The sequence below is a fragment of the Hemiscyllium ocellatum genome (assembly GCF_020745735.1).
Source record: "Hemiscyllium ocellatum isolate sHemOce1 chromosome 38 unlocalized genomic scaffold, sHemOce1.pat.X.cur. SUPER_38_unloc_3, whole genome shotgun sequence".
Classification (NCBI taxonomy): Eukaryota; Metazoa; Chordata; class Chondrichthyes; order Orectolobiformes; family Hemiscylliidae; genus Hemiscyllium; species Hemiscyllium ocellatum.
Window position 1 is genome coordinate 406,737 of NW_026867521.1, and position 20,000 is coordinate 426,736.

At 58.6% G+C, this 20,000-nt stretch overlaps 1 protein-coding gene across 1 annotated transcript in view; it reads right to left on the reverse strand.

The window, feature by feature from the left end:
• Window positions 1–20,000, reverse strand: part of LOC132808759 (von Willebrand factor A domain-containing protein 7-like) — an 82,926-nt gene that overhangs the window by 55,762 nt on the left and 7,164 nt on the right. The window contains exons 5-6 of the mRNA XM_060822203.1: window positions 15,895–16,081; window positions 10,429–10,586 (exon numbers count right to left, since the gene is read on the reverse strand). Of these exons, the coding sequence (XP_060678186.1) occupies window positions 10,429–10,586; window positions 15,895–16,081 (345 nt within the window). The remainder of the gene's footprint in view (window positions 1–10,428; window positions 10,587–15,894; window positions 16,082–20,000) is intronic.

Sequence of the window (20,000 nt, forward strand, 5' to 3'; positions counted from 1 at the left end):
TCCCGGGGAGTTACAGAGTGTCCCGGGGAGTTACAGTGTGTCCCGGGGAGTTACGGGCTGTCCCGGGGAGTTACAGGGTGTCCCGGGGAGTTACAGTGTGTCCCGGGGAGTTACAAAGTGTCCCGGGGAGTTACAGAGTGTCCCGGGGAGTTACAGAGTGTCCCGGGGAGTTACAGTGTGTCCCGGGGAGTTACAGAGTGTCCCGGGGAGTTACAGGGTGTCCCGGGGAGTTACAGTGTGTCCCGGGGAGTTACAGGGTGTCCCGGGGAGTTACAGTGTGTCCAGGGGAGTTACGGGCTGTCCCGGGGAGTTACAGAGTGTCCCGGAGAGTTACAGGGTGTCCCGGGGAGTTACAGAGTGTCCCGGGGAGTTACAGGGTGTCCCAGGGAGTTACAGGGTGTCCCGGGTAGTTACAGTGTGTCCCGGGGAGTTACGGGCTGTCCCGGGGAGTTACAGAGTGTCCCGGGGAGTTACAGAGTGTCCCGGGGAGTTACAGGGTGTCCCGGGGAGTTACAGTGTGTCCCGGGGAGTTACAGGGTGTCCCGGGGAGTTACAGAGTGTCCCGGGGAGTTACGGGCTGTCCCGGGGAGTTACAGAGTGTCCCGGGGAGTTACAGTGTGTCCCGGGGAGTTACAGAGTGTCCCGGGGAGTTACAGGGTGTCCCGGGGAGTTACAGTGTGTCCCGGGGAGTTACGGGGTGTCCCGGGGAGTTACAGAGTGTCCCGGGGAGTTACGGGCTGTCCCGGGGAGTTACAGAGTGTCCCGGGGAGTTACAGTGTGTCCCGGGGAGTTACAGTGTGTCCCGGGGAGTTACGGGGTGTCCCGGGGAGTTACAGGGTGTCCCGGGGAGTTACAGGGTGTCCCGGGGAGTTACAGAGTGTCCCGGGGAGTTACGGGCTGTCCCGGGGAGTTACAGAGTGTCCCGGGGAGTTACAGAGTGTCCCGGGGAGTTTCGGGGTGTCCCGGGGAGTAACGGGGTGTCCCGGGGAGTTACAGTGTGTCCCGGGGAGTTACAGGGTGTCCCGGGGAGTTACAGTGTGTCCCGGGGAGTTACATAGTGTCCCGGGGAGTTACAGTGTGTCCCGGGGAGTTACAGGGTGTCCCGGGGAGTTACAGTGTGTCCAGAGGAGTTACAGGGTGTCCCGGGGAGTTACAGTGTGTCCCGGGGAGTTGCGGGGTGTCCCGGGAAGTTACAGGGTGTCCCGGGGAGTTACAGAGTGTCCCGGGGAGTTATAGGGTGTCCCGGGGAGTTACAGTGTGTCCCGGGGAGTTACAGGGTGTCCCGGGGAGTTATGGGGTGTCCCAGGGAGTTACAGTGTGTCCCGGGGAGTTACAGTGTGTCCCGGGGAGTTACAGGGTGTCCCGGGGAGTTACAGTGTGTCCCGGGGAGTTACGGGCTGTCCCGGGGAGTTACAGAGTGTCCCGGGGAGTTACAGAGTGTCCCGGGGAGTTACAGTGTGTCCTGGGGAGTTACGGGCTGTCCCGGGGAGTTACAGGGTGTCCCGGGGAGTTACAGTGTGTCCCGGGGAGTTACAAAGTGTCCCGGGGAGTTACAGGGTGTCCCGGGGAGTTACAGAGTGTCCCGGGGAGTTACAGAGTGTCCCGGGGAGTTACAGGGTGTCCCGGGGAGTTACAGAGTGTCCCGGGGAGTTACAGGGTGTCCCGGGGAGTTACAGGGTGTCCCGGGGAGTTACAGTGTGTCCCGGGGAGTTACAGGGTGTCCCGGGGAGTTACAGAGTGTCCCGGGGAGTTACAGGGTGTCCCGGGGAGTTACAGAGTGTCCCGGGGAGTTACAGAGTGTCCCGGGGAGTTACAGTGTGTCCCGGGGAGTTACAGGGTGTCCCGGGGAGTTACAGTGTGTCCCGGGGAGTTACGGGCTGTCCCGGGGAGTTACAGAGTGTCCCGGGGAGTTACAGGGTGTCCCGGGGAGTTACAGAGTGTCCTGGGGAGTTACAGGGTGTCCCAGGGAGTTACAGGGTGTCCCGGGTAGTTACGGGCTGTCCCGGGGAGTTACAGAGTGTCCCGGGGAGTTACAGAGTGTCCCGGGGAGTTACAGGGTGTCCCGGGGAGTTACGGGCTGTCCCGGGGAGTTACAGAGTGTCCCGGGGAGTTACAGAGTGTCCCGGGGAGTTACAGGGTGTCCCGGGGAGTTACAGTGTGTCCTGGGGAGTTACGGGGTGTCCCGGGGAGTTACAGAGTGTCCCGGGGAGTTACGGGCTGTCCCGGGGAGTTACAGAGTGTCCCGGGGAGTTACAGTGTGTCCCGGGGAGTTACAGTGTGTCCCGGGGAGTTACGGGGTGTCCCGGGGAGTTACAGGGTGTCCCGGGGAGTTACAGAGTGTCCCGGGGAGTTTCGGGGTGTCCCGGGGAGTAACGGGGTGTCCCGGGGAGTTACAGTGTGTCCCGGGGAGTTACAGGGTGTCCCGGGGAGTTACAGTGTGTCCCGGGGAGTTACAGAGTGTCCCGGGGAGTTACAGTGTGTCCCGGGGAGTTACAGGGTGTCCCGGGGAGTTACAGTGTGTCCAGAGGAGTTACAGGGTGTCCCGGGGAGTTTCGGGGTGTCCCGGGGAGTAACGGGGTGTCCCGGGGAGTTACAGGGTGTCCCGGGGAGTTACGGGGTGTCCCGGGGAGTTACAGTGTGTCCAGGGGAGTTACAGGGTGTCCCGGGGAGTTACAGGGTGTCCCGGGGAGTTACAGGGTGTCCCGGGGAGTAACGGGGTGTCCCGGGGAGTTACAGAGTGTCCCGGGGGGTTACAGTGTGTCCCGGGGAGTTACAGTGTGTCCCGGGGAGTTACAGAGTGTCCCGGGGGGTTACAGTGTGTCCCGGGGAGTTACAGGGTGTCCCGGGGAGTTACAGAGTGTCCCGGGGAGTTACAGAGTGTCCCGGGGGGTTACAGTGTGTCCCGGGGAGTTACAGGGTGTCCCGGGGAGTAACGGGCTGTCCCGGGGAGTTACAGTGTGTCCCGGGGAGTTACGGGGTGTCCCGGGGAGTTACGGTGTGTCCCGGGGAGTTGCGGGGTGTTCCGGGGAGTTACAGGGTGTCCCGGGGAGTTACGGTGTGTCCCGGGGAGTTACAGGGTGTCCCGGGGAGTTACGGGGTGTCCCGGGGAGTTACGGGGTGTCCCGGGGAGTTACAGGGTGTCCCGGGGAGTTACGGGGTGTCCCGGGGAGTTACGGGGTGTCCCGGGGAGTTGCGGGCTGTCCCGGGGAGTTACAGGGTGTCCCGGGGAGTTACGGGGTGTCCCGGGGAGTTACAGTGTGTCCCAGGGAGTTACAGGGTGTCCCGGGGAGTTACAGGGTGTCCCGGGGAGTTACGGGGTGTCCCGGGGAGTTGCGGGCTGTCCCGGGGAGTTACAGGGTGTCCCGGGGAGTTACGGGGTGTCCCGGGGAGTTACAGTGTGTCCCGGGGAGTTACGGGGTGTCCCGGGGAGTTACAGGGTGTCCCGGGGAGTTACGGTGTGTCCCGGGGAGTTACGGGGTGTCCCGGGGAGTTACAGTGTGTCCCGGGGAGTTACAGAGTGTCCCGGGGAGTTACAGGGTGTCCCGGGGAGTTACAGAGTGTCCCGGGGAGTTACAGGGTGTCCCAGGGAGTTACAGGGTGTCCCGGGGAGTTACAGTGTGTCCCGGGGAGTTACGGGCTGTCGCGGGGAGTTACAGAGTGTCCCGGGGAGTTACAGAGTGTCCCGGGGAGTTACAGGGTGTCCCGGGGAGTTACAGTGTGTCCCGGGGAGTTACGGGCTGTCCCGGGGAGTTACAGAGTGTCCCGGGGAGTTACAGTGTGTCCCGGGGAGTTACAGAGTGTCCCGGGGAGTTACAGTGTGTCCCGGGGAGTTACAGGGTGTCCCGGGGAGTTACAGTGTGTCCCGGGGAGTTACGGGCTGTCCCGGGGAGTTACAGAGTGTCCCGGGGAGTTACGGGGTGTCCTGGGGAGTTACAGGGTGTCCCGGGGAGTTACAGAGTGTCCCGGGGAGTTACAGTGTGTCCCGGGGAGTTACAGAGTGTCCCGGGGAGTTACAGGGTGTCCCGGGGAGTTACAGGGTGTCCCGGGGAGTTACAGTGTGTCCCGGGGAGTTACGGGCTGTCCCGGGGAGTTACAGAGTGTCCCGGGGAGTTACAGTGTGTCCCGGGGAGTTACGGGCTGTCCCGGGGAGTTACAGAGTGTCCCGGGGAGTTACGGGGTGTCCTGGGGAGTTACAGGGTGTCCCGGGGAGTTACAGAGTGTCCCGGGGAGTTACAGTGTGTCCCGGGGAGTTACAGAGTGTCCCGGGGAGTTACAGTGTGTCCCGGGGAGTTACAGGGTGTCCCGGGGAGTTACAGTGTGTCCCGGGGAGTTACGGGCTGTCCCGGGGAGTTACAGAGTGTCCCGGGGAGTTACGGGGTGCCCCGGGGAGTTACGGGCTGTCCCGGGGAGTTACAGAGTGTCCCGGGGAGTTACAGTGTGTCCCGGGGAGTTACAGAGTGTCCCGGGGAGTTACAGAGTGTCCCGGGGAGTTACAGGGTGTCCCGGGGAGTTACAGTGTGTCCCGGGGAGTTACGGGCTGTCCCGGGGAGTTACAGAGTGTCCCGGGGAGTTACGGGGTGTCCTGGGGAGTTACAGGGTGTCCCGGGGAGTTACAGAGTGTCCCGGGGAGTTACAGGGTGTCCCGGGGAGTTACAGTGTGTCCCGGGGAGTTACGGGCTGTCCCGGGGAGTTACAGAGTGTCCCGGGGAGTTACAGTGTGTCCCGGGGAGTTACAGAGTGTCCCGGGGAGTTACAGTGTGTCCCGGGGAGTTACAGGGTGTCCCGGGGAGTTACAGTGTGTCCCGGGGAGTTACGGGCTGTCCCGGGGAGTTACAGAGTGTCCCGGGGAGTTACGGGGTGTCCTGGGGAGTTACAGGGTGTCCCGGGGAGTTACAGAGTGTCCCGGGGAGTTACAGTGTGTCCCGGGGAGTTACAGAGTGTCCCGGGGAGTTACAGGGTGTCCCGGGGAGTTACAGGGTGTCCCGGGGAGTTACAGTGTGTCCCGGGGAGTTACGGGCTGTCCCGGGGAGTTACAGAGTGTCCCGGGGAGTTACAGTGTGTCCCGGGGAGTTACGGGCTGTCCCGGGGAGTTACAGAGTGTCCCGGGGAGTTACGGGGTGTCCTGGGGAGTTACAGGGTGTCCCGGGGAGTTACAGAGTGTCCCGGGGAGTTACAGAGTGTCCCGGGGAGTTACAGGGTGTCCCGGGGAGTTACAGGGTGTCCCGGGGAGTTACAGTGTGTCCCGGGGAGTTACGGGCTGTCCCGGGGAGTTACAGAGTGTCCCGGGGAGTTACAGTGTGTCCCGGGGAGTTACAGAGTGTCCCGGGGAGTTACAGTGTGTCCCGGGGAGTTACAGGGTGTCCCGGGGAGTTACAGTGTGTCCCGGGGAGTTACGGGCTGTCCCGGGGAGTTACAGAGTGTCCCGGGGAGTTACGGGGTGTCCCGGGGAGTTACGGGCTGTCCCGGGGAGTTACAGAGTGTCCCGGGGAGTTACAGTGTGTCCCGGGGAGTTACAGAGTGTCCCGGGGAGTTACAGAGTGTCCCGGGGAGTTACAGGGTGTCCCGGGGAGTTACAGTGTGTCCCGGGGAGTTACGGGCTGTCCCGGGGAGTTACAGAGTGTCCCGGGGAGTTACGGGGTGTCCTGGGGAGTTACAGGGTGTCCCGGGGAGTTACAGAGTGTCCCGGGGAGTTACAGGGTGTCCCGGGGAGTTACAGTGTGTCCAGGGGAGTTACAGGGTGTCCCGGGGAGTTTCGGGGTGTCCCGGGGAGTAACGGGGTGTCCCGGGGAGTTACAGAGTGTCCCGGGGAGTTACAGGGTGTCCCAGGGAGTTACAGGGTGTCCCGGGGAGTTACAGTGTGTCCCGGGGAGTTACGGGCTGTCGCGGGGAGTTACAGAGTGTCCCGGGGAGTTACAGAGTGTCCCGGGGAGTTACAGGGTGTCCCGGGGAGTTACAGTGTGTCCCGGGGAGTTACGGGCTGTCCCGGGGAGTTACAGAGTGTCCCGGGGAGTTAAGGTGTGTCCCGGGGAGTTACAGAGTGTCCCGGGGAGTTACAGTGTGTCCCGGGGAGTTACGGGGTGTCCTGGGGAGTTACAGGGTGTCCCGGGGAGTTACAGAGTGTCCCGGGGAGTTACAGGGTGTCCCGGGGAGTTACAGTGTGTCCAGGGGAGTTACAGGGTGTCCCGGGGAGTTTCGGGGTGTCCCGGGGAGTAACGGGGTGTCCCGGGGAGTTACAGGGTGTCCCGGGGAGTTACGGGGTGTCCCGGGGAGTTACAGGGTGTCCCGGGGAGTTACAGTGTGTCCAGGGGAGTTACAGGGTGTCCCGGGGAGTTACGGGGTGTCCCGGGGAGTTACGGGGTGTCCCGGGGAGTTGCGGGCTGTCCCGGGGAGTTACGGGGTGTCCCGGGGAGTTGCGGGGTGTCCCGGGGAGTTACGGGGTGTCCCGGGGAGTTACGGGCTGTCCCGGGGAGTTACGTGGTGTCCCGGGGAGTTACAGGGTGTCCCGGGGAGTTGCGGGCTGTCCCGGGGAGTTACGGGGTGTCCCGGGGAGTTACGGGCTGTCCCGGGGAGTTACGGGGTGTCCCGGGGAGTTACGGGGTGTCCCGGGGAGGTGCGGGCTGTCCCGGGGAGTTACGGGGTGTCCCGGGGAGTTACGGGGTGTCCCGGGGAGTTGCGGGGTGTCCCGGAGAGTTACGGGCTGTCCCGGGGAGTTACGGGGTGTCCCGGGGAGTTACGGGGTGTCCCGGGGAGTTACAGTGTGTCCTGGGGAGTTACGGGCTGTCCCGGGGAGTTACAGGGTGTCCCGGGGAGTTACAGTGTGTCCCGGGGAGTTACAGTGTGTCCCGGGGAGTTACAGAGTGTCCCGGGGAGTTACAGTGTGTCCCGGGGAGTTACAGGGTGTCCCGGGGAGTTACAGAGTGTCCCGGGGAGTTACAGGGTGTCCCGGGGAGTTACAGTGTGTCCCGGGGAGTTACAGGGTTTCCCGGGGAGTTACAGTGTGTCCCGGGGAGTTACGGGCTGTCCCGGGGAGTTACAGAGTGTCCCGGGGAGTTACAGGGTGTCCCGGGGAGTTACAGAGTGTCCCGGGGAGTTACAGGGTGTCCCAGGGAGTTACAGGGTGTCCCGGGTAGTTACAGTGTGTCCCGGGGAGTTACGGGCTGTCCCGGGGAGTTACAGAGTGTCCCGGGGAGTTACAGAGTGTCCCGGGGAGTTACAGGGTGTCCCGGGGAGTTACAGTGTGTCCCGGGGAGTTACGGGGTGTCCCGGGGAGTTACAGAGTGTCCCGGGGAGTTACGGGCTGTCCCGGGGAGTTACAGAGTGTCCCGGGGAGTTACAGTGTGTCCCGGGGAGTTACAGTGTGTCCCGGGGAGTTACGGGGTGTCCCGGGGAGTTACAGGGTGTCCCGGGGAGTTACAGAGTGTCCCGGGGAGTTTCGGGGTGTCCCGGGGAGTAACGGGGTGTCCCGGGGAGTTACAGTGTGTCCCGGGGAGTTACAGGGTGTCCCGGGGAGTTACAGTGTGTCCCGGGGAGTTACAGAGTGTCCCGGGGAGTTACAGGGTGTCCCGGGGAGTTACAGTGTGTCCAGAGGAGTTACAGGGTGTCCCGGGGAGTTTCGGGGTGTCCCGGGGAGTAACGGGGTGTCCCGGGGAGTTACAGGGTGTCCCGGGGAGTTACGGGGTGTCCCGGGGAGTTACAGGGTGTCCCGGGGAGTTACAGTGTGTCCAGGGGAGTTATAGGGTGTCCCGGGGAGTTACAGGGTGTCCCGGGGAGTTACGGGCTGTCGCGGGGAGTTACAGAGTGTCCCGGGGAGTTACAGAGTGTCCCGGGGAGTTACAGGGTGTCCCGGGGAGTTACAGTGTGTCCCGGGGAGTTACGGGCTGTCCCGGGGAGTTACAGAGTGTCCCGGGGAGTTACAGTGTGTCCCGGGGAGTTACAGAGTGTCCCGGGGAGTTACAGTGTGTCCCGGGGAGTTACGGGGTGTCCTGGGGAGTTACAGGGTGTCCCGGGGAGTTACAGAGTGTCCCGGGGAGTTACAGGGTGTCCCGGGGAGTTACAGTGTGTCCAGGGGAGTTACAGGGTGTCCCGGGGAGTTTCGTGGTGTCCCGGGGAGTAACGGGGTGTCCCGGGGAGTTACAGAGTGTCCCGGGGAGTTACAGGGTGTCCCAGGGAGTTACAGGGTGTCCCGGGGAGTTACAGTGTGTCCCGGGGAGTTACGGGCTGTCGTGGGGAGTTACAGAGTGTCCCGGGGAGTTACAGAGTGTCCCGGGGAGTTACAGGGTGTCCCGGGGAGTTACAGTGTGTCCCGGGGAGTTACGGGCTGTCCCGGGGAGTTACAGAGTGTCCCGGGGAGTTACAGTGTGTCCCGGGGAGTTACAGAGTGTCCCGGGGAGTTACAGTGTGTCCCGGGGAGTTACGGGGTGTCCTGGGGAGTTACAGGGTGTCCCGGGGAGTTACAGAGTGTCCCGGGGAGTTACAGGGTGTCCCGGGGAGTTACAGTGTGTCCAGGGGAGTTACAGGGTGTCCCGGGGAGTTTCGGGGTGTCCCGGGGAGTAACGGGGTGTCCCGGGGAATTACAGGGTGTCCCGGGGAGTTACGGGGTGTCCCGGGGAGTTACAGGGTGTCCCGGGGAGTTACAGTGTGTCCAGGGGAGTTACAGGGTGTCCCGGGGAGTTACGGGGTGTCCCGGGGAGTTACGGGGTGTCCCGGGGAGTTGCGGGCTGTCCCGGGGAGTTACGGGGTGTCCCGGGGAGTTGCGGGGTGTCCCGGGGAGTTACGGGGTGTCCCGGGGAGTTACGGGCTGTCCCGGGGAGTTACGTGGTGTCCCGGGGAGTTACAGGGTGTCCTGGGGAGTTGCGGGCTGTCCCGGGGAGTTACGGGGTGTCCCGGGGAGTTGCGGGGTGTCCCGGGGAGTTACGGGGTGTCCCGGGGAGGTGCGGGCTGTCCCGGGGAGTTACGGGGTGTCCCGGGGAGTTGCGGGGTGTCCCGGGGAGTTACGGGGTGTCCCGGGGAGTTACGGGGTGTCCCGGGGAGTTGCGGGGTGTCCCGGAGAGTTACGGGCTGTCCCGGGGAGTTACGGGGTGTCCCGGGGAGTTACGGGGTGTCCCGGGGAGTTACAGTGTGTCCTGGGGAGTTACGGGCTGTCCCGGGGAGTTACAGGGTGTCCCGGGGAGTTACAGTGTGTCCCGGGGAGTTACAAAGTGTCCCGGGGAGTTACAGTGTGTCCCGGGGAGTTACAGAGTGTCCCGGGGAGTTACAGTGTGTCCTGGGGAGTTACAGGGTGTCCCGGGGAGTTACAGAGTGTCCCGGGGAGTTACAGGGTGTCCCGGGGAGTTACAGTGTGTCCCGGGGAGTTACAGGGTTTCCCGGGGAGTTACAGTGTGTCCCGGGGAGTTACGGGCTGTCCCGGGGAGTTACAGAGTGTCCCGGGGAGTTACAGGGTGTCCCGGGGAGTTACAGAGTGTCCCGGGGAGTTACAGGGTGTCCCAGGGAGTTACAGGGTGTCCCGGGTAGTTACAGTGTGTCCCGGGGAGTTACGGGCTGTCCCGGGGAGTTACAGAGTGTCCCGGGGAGTTACAGGGTGTCCCGGGGAGTTACAGTGTGTCCCGGGGAGTTACGGGGTGTCCCGGGGAGTTACAGAGTGTCCCGGGGAGTTACGGGCTGTCCCGGGGAGTTACAGAGTGTCCCGGGGAGTTACAGTGTGTCCCGGGGAGTTACAGTGTGTCCCGGGGAGTTACGGGGTGTCCCGGGGAGTTACAGGGTGTCCCGGGGAGTTACAGAGTGTCCCGGGGAGTTTCGGGGTGTCCCGGGGAGTAACGGGGTGTCCCGGGGAGTTACAGTGTGTCCCGGGGAGTTACAGGGTGTCCCGGGGGGTTACAGGGTGTCCCGGGGAGTTACGGGGTGTCCCGGGGAGTTGCGGGCTGTCCCGGGGAGTTACAGTGTGTCCCGGGGAGTTACGGGGTGTCCCGGGGAGTTACAGTGTGTCCCGGGGAGTAACGGGCTGTCCCGGGGAGTTGCGGGCTGTCCCGGGGAGTTACGGGGTGTCCCGGGGAGTAACGGGCTGTCCCGGGGAGTAACGGGGTGTCCCAGGGAGTAACGGGGTGTCCCGGGGAGTTACGGGGTGTCCCGGGGAGTTACGGGGTGTCCTGGGGAGTTACGGGGTGTCCCGGGGAGTAACGGGCTGTCCCGGGGAGTAACGGGGTGTCCCGGGGAGTTACAGTGTGTCCCGGGGAGTAACGGGGTGTCCCGGGGAGTTACGGGGTGTCCCGGGGAGTTACGGGGTGTCCCGGGGAGTAACGGGGTGTCCCGGGGAGTTACGGGGTGTCCCGGGGAGTTACGGGGTGTCCCGGGGAGTAACGGGGTGTCCCGGGGAGTTACGGGGTGTCCCGGGGAGTTACGGGGTGTCCCGGGGAGTAACGGGGTGTTACTAACCTGATTCATTGAAGGTGACTGCGATGTAGGACGATGGCACTGGGGCCATTCCCACGATGGAAACGATTCTCTCCTGAATATCCCGGAGAAACTCCGACATTTCCCAACTCGTGTCAATCACAAACCCCAGCGACAGGGGGGGGTCAATGTTCAAAAACCTGGGGGGGGTCACAGCACGGGGTTAGATACAGGGGAAAGCTCCCTCTACACTGTCCCCCCCATCAAACACTCCCAGGGACAGGGACAGCATGGGGTTAGATACAGGGGAAAGCTCCCTCTACACTGTCCCCCCCATCAAACACTCCCAGGGACAGGGACAGCACGGGGTTAGATACAGGGGAAAGCTCCCTCTACACTGTCCCCCCCATCAAACACTCCCAGGGACAGGGACAGCACGGGGTTAGATACAGGGGAAAGCTCCCTCTACACTGTCCCCCCCATCAAACACTCCCAGGGACAGGGACAGCACGGGGTTAGATACAGAGTAAAGCTCCCTCTACACTGTCCCCCCCATCAAACACTCCCAGGGACAGGGACAGCACGGGGTTAGATACAGGGGAAAGCTCCCTCTACACTGTCCCCCATCAAACACTCCCAGGGACAGGGACAGCACGAGGTTAGATACAGAGTAAAGCTCCCTCTACACTGTCCCCACATCAAACACTCCCAGGGACAGGGACAGCACAGGGTTAGATACAGAGTAAAGCTCTCTCTACACTGTCCCCCATCAAACACTCCCAGGGACAGGGACAGCACGGGGTTAGATACAGAGTAAAGCTCCCTCTACACTGTCCCCCATCAAACACTCCCAGGGACAGGGACAGCACGGGGTTAGATGCAGAGTAAAGCTCCCTCTACACTGTCCCCCATCAAATGCTCCCAGGGACAGGGACAGCACGAGGTTAGATACAGAGTAAAGCTCCCTCTACACTGTCCCCCATCAAACACTCCCAGGGACAGGGACAGCTCGGGGTTAGATACAGAGTAAAGCTCCCTCGACATTGTCCCCCATCAAACACTCCCAGGGACAGCACGGGGTTAGATACAGAGTAAAGCTCCCTCTACACTGTCCCCCATCAAATGCTCCCAGGGACAGGGACAGCACGAGGTTAGATACAGAGTAAAGCTCCCTCTACACTGTCCCCCATCAAACACTCCCAGGGACAGGGACAGCACAGGGTTAGATACAGAGTAAAGCTCCCTCTACACTGTCCCCCATCAAACACTCCCAGGGACAGGGACAGCTCGGGGTTAGATACAGAGTAAAGCTCCCTCGACATTGTCCCCCATCAAACACTCCCAGGGACAGCACGGGGTTAGATACAGAGTAAAGCTCCCTCTACACTGTCCCCCCATCAAACACTCCCAGGGACAGGGACAGCACGGGGTTAGATACAGAGTAAAGCTCCCTCTACACTGTCCCCCCATCAAACACTCCCAGGGACAGGGACAGCACGGGGTTAGATACAGAGTAAAGCTCCATCTACACTGTCCCCCCATCAAACACTCCCAGGGACAGGGACAGCACGGGGTTAGATACAGAGTAAAGCTCCCTCTACACTGTCCCTCCATCAAACACTCCCAGGGACAGGGACAGCACGGGGTTAGATACAGAGTAAAGCTCCCTCTACACTGTCCCCCCATCAAACACTCCCAGGGACAGGGACAGCACGGGGTTAGATACAGAGTAAAGCTCCCTCTACACTGTCCCCCCATCAAACACTCCCAGGGACAGGGACAGCACGGGGTTAGATACAGAGTAAAGCTCCCTCTACACTGTCCCCCCATCAAACACTCCCAGGGACAGGGACAGCACGGGGTTAGATACAGAGTAAAGCTCCCTCTACACTGTCCCCCCATCAAACACTCCCAGGGACAGGGACAGCACGGGGTTAGATACAGAGTAAAGCTCTCTCTACACTGTCCCCCATCAAACACTCCCAGGGACAGGGACAGCACGGGGTTAGATACAGAGTAAAGCTCCCTCTACACTGTCCCCCCATCAAACACTCCCAGGGACAGGGACAGCACGGGGTTAGATACAGAGTAAAGCTCCCTCTACACTGTCCCCCCATCAAACACTCCCAGGGACAGGGACAGCACGGGGTTAGATACAGAGTAAAGCTCCCTCTACACTGTCCCCCCATCAAACACTCCCAGGGACAGGGACAGCACGGGGTTAGATACAGAGTAAAGCTCCCTCTACACTGTCCCCCCCATCAAACACTCCCAGGGACAGGGACAGCACGGGGTTAGATACAGAGTAAAGCTCCCTCTACACTGTCCCCCATCAAACACTCCCAGGGACAGGGACAGCTCGGGGTTAGATACAGAGTAAAGCTCCCTCGACATTGTCCCCCATCAAACACTCCCAGGGACAGGGACAGCACGGGGTTAGATACAGAGTAAAGCTCCCTCTACACTGTCCCCCATCAAATGCTCCCAGGGACAGGGACAGCACGAGGTTAGATACAGAGTAAAGCTCCCTCTACACTGTCCCCCATCAAACACTCCCAGGGACAGGGACAGCACAGGGTTAGATACAGAGTAAAGCTCCCTCTACACTGTCCCCCATCAAACACTCCCAGGGACAGGGACAGCTCGGGGTTAGATACAGAGTAAAGCTCCCTCGACATTGTCCCCCATCAAACACTCCCAGGGACAGCACGGGGTTAGATACAGAGTAAAGCTCCCTCTACACTGTCCCCCCATCAAACACTCCCAGGGACAGGGACAGCACGGGGTTAGATACAGAGTAAAGCTCCCTCTACACTGTCCCCCCATCAAACACTCCCAGGGACAGGGACAGCACGGGGTTAGATACAGAGTAAAGCTCCCTCTACACTGTCCCCCCATCAAACACTCCCAGGGACAGGGACAGCACGGGGTTAGATACAGAGTAAAGCTCCCTCTACACTGTCCCCCCATCAAACACTCCCAGGGACAGGGACAGCACGGGGTTAGATACAGAGTAAAGCTCCCTCTACACGGTCCCCCATCAAACACTCCCAGGGACAGGGACAGCACGGGGTTAGATACAGAGTAAAGCTCCCTCTACACTGTCCCCCCATCAAACACTCCCAGGGACAGGGACAGCACGGGGTTAGATACAGAGTAAAGCTCCCTCTACACTGTCCCCCCATCAAACACTCCCAGGGACAGGGACAGCACGGGGTTAGATACAGAGTAAAGCTCCCTCTACACTGTCCCCCCATCAAACACTCCCAGGGACAGGGACAGCACGGGGTTAGATACAGAGTAAAGCTCCCTCTACACTGTCCCCCCATCAAACACTCCCAGGGACAGGGACAGCACGGGGTTAGATACAGAGTAAAGCTCCCTCTACACTGTCTCCCCATCAAACACTCCCAGGGACAGGGACAGCACGGGGTTAGATACAGAGTAAAGCTCTCTCTACACTGTCCCCCATCAAACACTCCCAGGGACAGGGACAGCACGGGGTTAGATACAGAGTAAAGCTCCCTCTACACTGTCCCCCATCAAACACTCCCAGGGACAGGGACAGCACGGGGTTAGATACAGAGTAAAGCTCCCTCTACACTGTCCCCCCATCAAACACTCCCAGGGACAGGGACAGCACGGGGTTAGATACAGAGTAAAGCTCCCTCTACACTGTCCCCCCATCAAACACTCCCAGGGACAGGGACAGCACGGGGTTAGATACAGAGTAAAGCTCCCTCTACACTGTCCCCCCATCAAACACTCCCAGGGACAGGGACAGCATGGGGTTAGATACAGAGTAAAGTTCCCTCTACACTGTCCCCCCATCAAACACTCCCAGGGACAGGGACAGCACGGGGTTAGATACAGAGTAAAGCTCCCTCTACACTGTCCCCCCATCAAACACTCCCAGGGACAGGGACAGCACGGGGTTAGATACAGAGTAAAGCTCCCTCTACACTGTCCCCCCATCAAACACTCTCAGGGACAGGGACAGCACAGGGTTAGATACAAAGTAAAGCTCTCTCTACACTGTCCCCCCATCAAACACTCCCAGGGACAGGGACAGCACGGGGTTAGATACAGAGTAAAGCTCCCTCTACACTGTCCCCCCATCAAACACTCCCAGGGACAGGGACAGCACGGGGTTAGATACAGAGTAAAGCTCCCTCTACACTGTCCCCCCATCAAACACTCCCAGGACAGGGACAGCACGGGGTTAGATACAGAGTAAAGCTCCCTCTACACTGTACCCCCATCAAAACTCCCAGGGACAGGGACAGCACGGGGTTAGATACAGAGTAAAGCTCCCTCTACACTGTCCCCCCATCAAACACTCCCAGGGACAGGGACAGCACGGGGTTAGATACAGAGTAAAGCTCTCTCTACACTGTCCCCCATCAAACACTCCCTGGGACAGGGACAGCACGGGGTTAGATACAGAGTAAAGCTCCCTCTACACTGTCCCCCATCAAACACTCCCAGGGACAGGGACAGCACGGGGTTAGATACAGAGTAAAGCTCCCTCTACACTGTCCCCCCATCAAACACTCCCAGGGACAGGGACAGCACGGGGTTAGATACAGAGTAAAGCTCCCTCTACACTGTCCCCCCATCAAACACTCCCAGGGACAGGGACAGCACGGGGTTAGATACAGAGTAAAGCTCCCTCTACACTGTCCCCCATCAAACACTCCCAGGGACAGGGACAGCACGGGGTTAGATACAGAGTAAAGCTCCCTCTACACTGTCCCCATCAAACACTCCCAGGGACAGGGACAGCACGGGGTTAGATACAGAGTAAAGCTCCCTCTACACTGTCCCCCCATCAAACACTCCCAGGGACAGGGACAGCACGGGGTTAGATACAGAGTAAAGCTCCCTCTACACTGTCCCCATCAAACACGCCCAGGGACAGGGACAGCACGGGGTTAGATACAGAGTAAAGCTCCCTCTACACTGTCCCCCCATCAAACACTCCCAGGGACAGGGACAGCACGGGGTTAGATACAGAGTAAAGCTCCCTCTACACTGTCCCCCCCATCAAACACTCCCAGGGACAGGGGCAGCACGGGGTTAGATACAGAGTAAAGCTCCCTCTACACTGTCCCCCCATCAAACCCTCCCAGGGACAGGGACAGCACGGGGTTAGATACAGAGTAAAGCTCCCTCTACACTGTCCCCCCTATCCCAGGGACAGGGACAGCACGGGGTTAGATACAGAGTAAAGCTCCCTCTACACTGTCCCCCCTATCCCAGGGACAGGGACAGTACGGGGTCAGATACCGGGTGAAGAGCTGGGGTTAGTTTCGATGGAGACCGTGCTCTGGGAGATTGCTCCCTCTGTCCTTCTCTCTCTGCTGTCCCTTTCACTCCCCCCCCCCCTCTCCCTCTCCCCACCTCCCCCGCTCTCTGCCCCCCTCTCCCTCTCTCTCTCCCCTCCCTCTCCCCCCCCTCCCCCCCACTCCCCTCCCACCCCCGCGCCCAGCTCCCTGTGTCACTCACTGTGCGAAGAGTTGATCTCCCACTGCCTCCCGGACCCTCTGAAACGCCTCTTCCGCTGCCTGGGTGGCCACCTCCGCTGCCTGGAGGTGTAGGTAACCGTGAGAGGAGCCCAAGTCGTCCTTGTTAATGCCTCCCCTCGGGACCGACTGACTGCCTGAGTCAAACGTTCCCCCGTGACTGCATTTACCTAGCACCACGGCAAGACCAGTCAGTGTCAGCAATTCAGAGGTTAACCTCGATCAACGCGAGGGGCTACATTTTAGGGAAGTAAAACTTAGCAGGAATTATCCGCTTAACGGTCAGGTCCATCAGACATAGGAGTGGAAGTAAGGCCATTCGGCCCATCGAGTCCACCCGCCATTTAATCATGGCTGATCGACATTTCAAGGGTAAAAAGTGAGGTCTGCAGATGCTGGAGATCAGAGCTGAGAATGTGTTGCTGGTTAAAGCACAGCAGGTCAGGCAGCATCCAAGGAACAGGAAATAAGATGAAGGGCTTATGCCCGAAACGTCGAATTTCCTGTCCCTTGGATGCTGCCTGACCTGCTGCGCTTTAACCAGCAACACATTCTCAACTGACGGGCATTTCAACTCCACTTACCAGCGGTCTCCCCGTAGCCCTTAACTCCTCAAGACAAGAATCTATCCATCTCTGGTCCTTGGCTGGACAAAGACACCTTGGAGTGCAGGGGGCATCAAACACTGTAGACCATGATGAGGGCCGAGTGTCGGGATTATCCAGATGATTGGGATAAGGGGGGACCATTTGTGCATTTCCCGATCAGAGAGGCACCGAATGAATGGACCAAATTCAGTCCGTTTGGATTAATTTCTGGGCATGAAGTAAGAGGACGGTTAAAATTGACTCAGCACGGATTAATTATGGGATATACTGCCCTTGACTTCCTTACAAATATGGTGCACCGAAAGACTGGATTATTTTATAAAATATGGCAGCTCTTCTTGAATGACGTAAACACAGATATCTCGGCCACTCTAACGAGGGCTTTTATTTAATGACGATTACAAACCTGGCTGGTCCGGGCCCCCTTAGGAGAGGAATCCCACATGAATATGGGTTTTATTACATCTGATGTTAACGCACTCTGAGCATGTCAGAGACTTAAATATACACTCTGGTTAGTTGTAGGTTAGATTAGGAGAGAGTTGAGTTTTTTTGTTCTATTTTGGTATTATTTTTTCCCTTTGTTAAATTTTGACTCTTGTATATTTGATTTAATTCTATATCAATGTTTGTGTTTGAGAGTTTCGTTTATTTTTGTAAGCTTGCAAAAATGTTGAATTTCTAATGAAAATATCTTTAAAAAAATTAATCAGGGAGACATTAATAAGTTAGAATTCAGAGACCACCCATTCGGGCTGCGTGTCAACTTTTAGAGAACGATTCAACGGAGCTGGAGAGTTTTCCAGGCAGCGGTTAAAAGCTGAAAACGTGGTGCTGGAAAAGCGCAGCAGGTCAGGCAGCATCCGAGGAGCAGGAGAATCGACGTTTCGGATGAAGGGCTCATGCCCGAAACGTCCTCTCTCCTGCTCCTCGGATGCTGCCTGACCTGCTGCGCTTTTCCAGCACCACGTTTTCAGCTCTGACCTCCAGCATCTGCAGTCCTCACATTCTCCTCGAAGCTTATAAAAGGACGACAGTGAAACAGGAAGCAGCTAAGGAATCCCAAGCTGGCAATTTTGCAATTGAGGAGGAGGTATTGGTGTTACCGCGAGGATAGTTTGTTCCCGTTATATATTAACGATCTGGGTGAAGGGACTGGGGGCATTCTAGCGAAGTTTGCAGATGATACGAAGTTAGGTGGACAGGCAGGTAGGACTGAGGGAGTGGGGAGGCTGTAGAAGGATCTAGACAGTTTGGGAGAGTGGTCCAGGAAATGGCTGATGGAATTCAACGTGAGCAAGTGCGAGGTCTTGCACTTTGGAAACAAAAAAGGTCATAGAGTCATAGAGATGTGCAGCACAGAAACAGGCCCTTCGGCCCAACCCGTGCATGCTGACCCAGATATCACACAGTCACAGAGCTGTACAGCACAGAAACAGGCCCTTCGGCCCAACCCATGCATGCTGACCCAGATATCACAGAGTCATACAGCACAGAAACAGGCCCTTCGGTCCAACCCGTCCCATGCTGACCCAGATATCACAGAGTCACAGAGCTGTGCAGCACAGAAACAGGCCCTTCACCCATCCCGTCCATACTGACGCAGATATCCCAACCCAATCTAGTCCCACCTGCCAGCACCCGGCCCATATCCCTCCAAATCCTTCCTATCCATGTCCCCATCCAGATGCCTCTTAAATGCTGTCATTGTACCAGCCCCCACCACATCCTCTGGCAGCTCATCCCATACACGTACCACCCTCTGGGGGAAAACGTTGCCCCTCAGGTCCCTTTTATATCTTTCCCCTGTCACCCTAAACCTATGTCCCTCTAGTTCTGGACTCCCCCACCCCAGGGAGATAAGACCTTGTCTATTTACCCTCTCCATGCCCCTCATGATTTTATAAACCTCTATAAGGTCACCCCTCAGCCTCCGACGCTCCAGGGAAAACAGCCCCAGCCTGTTCAGCCTCTCCCTGTAGCTCAGACCCTCTGACCTCCTTGTAAATCTTTTCTGAACCCTTTCAGGTTTCACACCATCGTTTCCATCCCAAGACACGAGGGTGCCGCTGGCTGGAGCAGCATTTATCGCCTGTCAGTAATTACCCTGCAGAAGGTGAAGGTCAGCTACTCTCTCGAAGTGTAGCTCTTGCAGAGCTGGGTCACCCGCAGTGCCGTCACGGCAGGAATTCCCGGATTTACACCTGTAGCCATTCCGTACCAATGAGGGGAGTGACCGTTCCACAGAGTCTGGCTGTGAAACGAGTGAGCAAATTGCCAAAACTTTATGAGCACAGAAGCGAGGTTGTCACTCAGACAGTGTAAGGTTCCACATTCCTGCAGACCTTTGCCTCAGATTCATGGCGACATTACAGAGAGAAAAATAAAATTCCCTGCAACATTTGTTTGAAGAGTGGAATGTTAAGGGGATTCATAGATTTGGAAGCAGTTGACTTTCAACGTGATCCATATGGAATTGATCAATTTACTGGGATCTTGCAGAAGCCGAGAGAAGCTTAATTCAAAGTTTGTGCGAAGATTTGTAGCTCGGGTGCTCGTTGTTGTGGTTCTGTTCGCCGAGCTGGGAGTTTGTGTTGCAGACGTTTCGTCCCCTGTCTAGGTGACACCCTCAGTGCTTGGGAGCCTCCTGTGAAGCGCTTCTGTGATGTTTCCTCCGGCATTTATAGTGGTTTGTCTCTGCCATTTCCGGTTGTCAGTTGCTGTCCACTGCAGTGGCCGGTATATCGGGTCCAGGTCGATGTGTTTGTTGATAGAATCTGTGGAGGAGTGCCATGCCTCTAGGAATCCCCTGGCTGTTCTCTGTTTGGCTTGTCCTATAATAGGAGTGTTGTCCCAATCGAATTCATGTTGTTTGTCATCTGAGTGTGTGGCTACTAAGGATAGCTGGTCGTGTCGTTTCAGGGCTAGTTGGTGTTCATGGATGCGGGTTGTTAGCTGTCTTCCTGTTTGTCCTATGTAGTGTTTTGTACAGTCCTTGCATGGGATTTTGTACACTACATTGGTTTTGCTCCTGCTGGGTATCGGCTCCTTTGTTCTGGTGAGTTGTTGTCTGAGAGTGGCTGTTGGTTTGTGTGCTGTTATGAGTCCTAGTGGTCGCAGCAGTCTGGCTGTCAGTTCTGAAACGCTCCTGATGTATGGGAGTATGGCCAGTCCTTTGGGGCTAGCCCTGAAACGACACGACCAGCTATCCTTAGTAGCCACACACGCAGATGACAAGCAACATGAATTTGATTGGGACAACACTCCTATTATAGGACAAGCCAAACAGAGAACAGCCAGGGGATTCCTAGAGGCATGGCACTCATCCACAGATTCTATCAACAAACACATCGACCTGGACCCGATATACCGGCCACTGCAGCGGACAGCAACTGACAACTGGAAACGGCAGAGACAAACCACTATAAATGCCGGAGGAATCAGCACAGAAGCGCTTCACAGGAGGCTCCCAAACACTGAG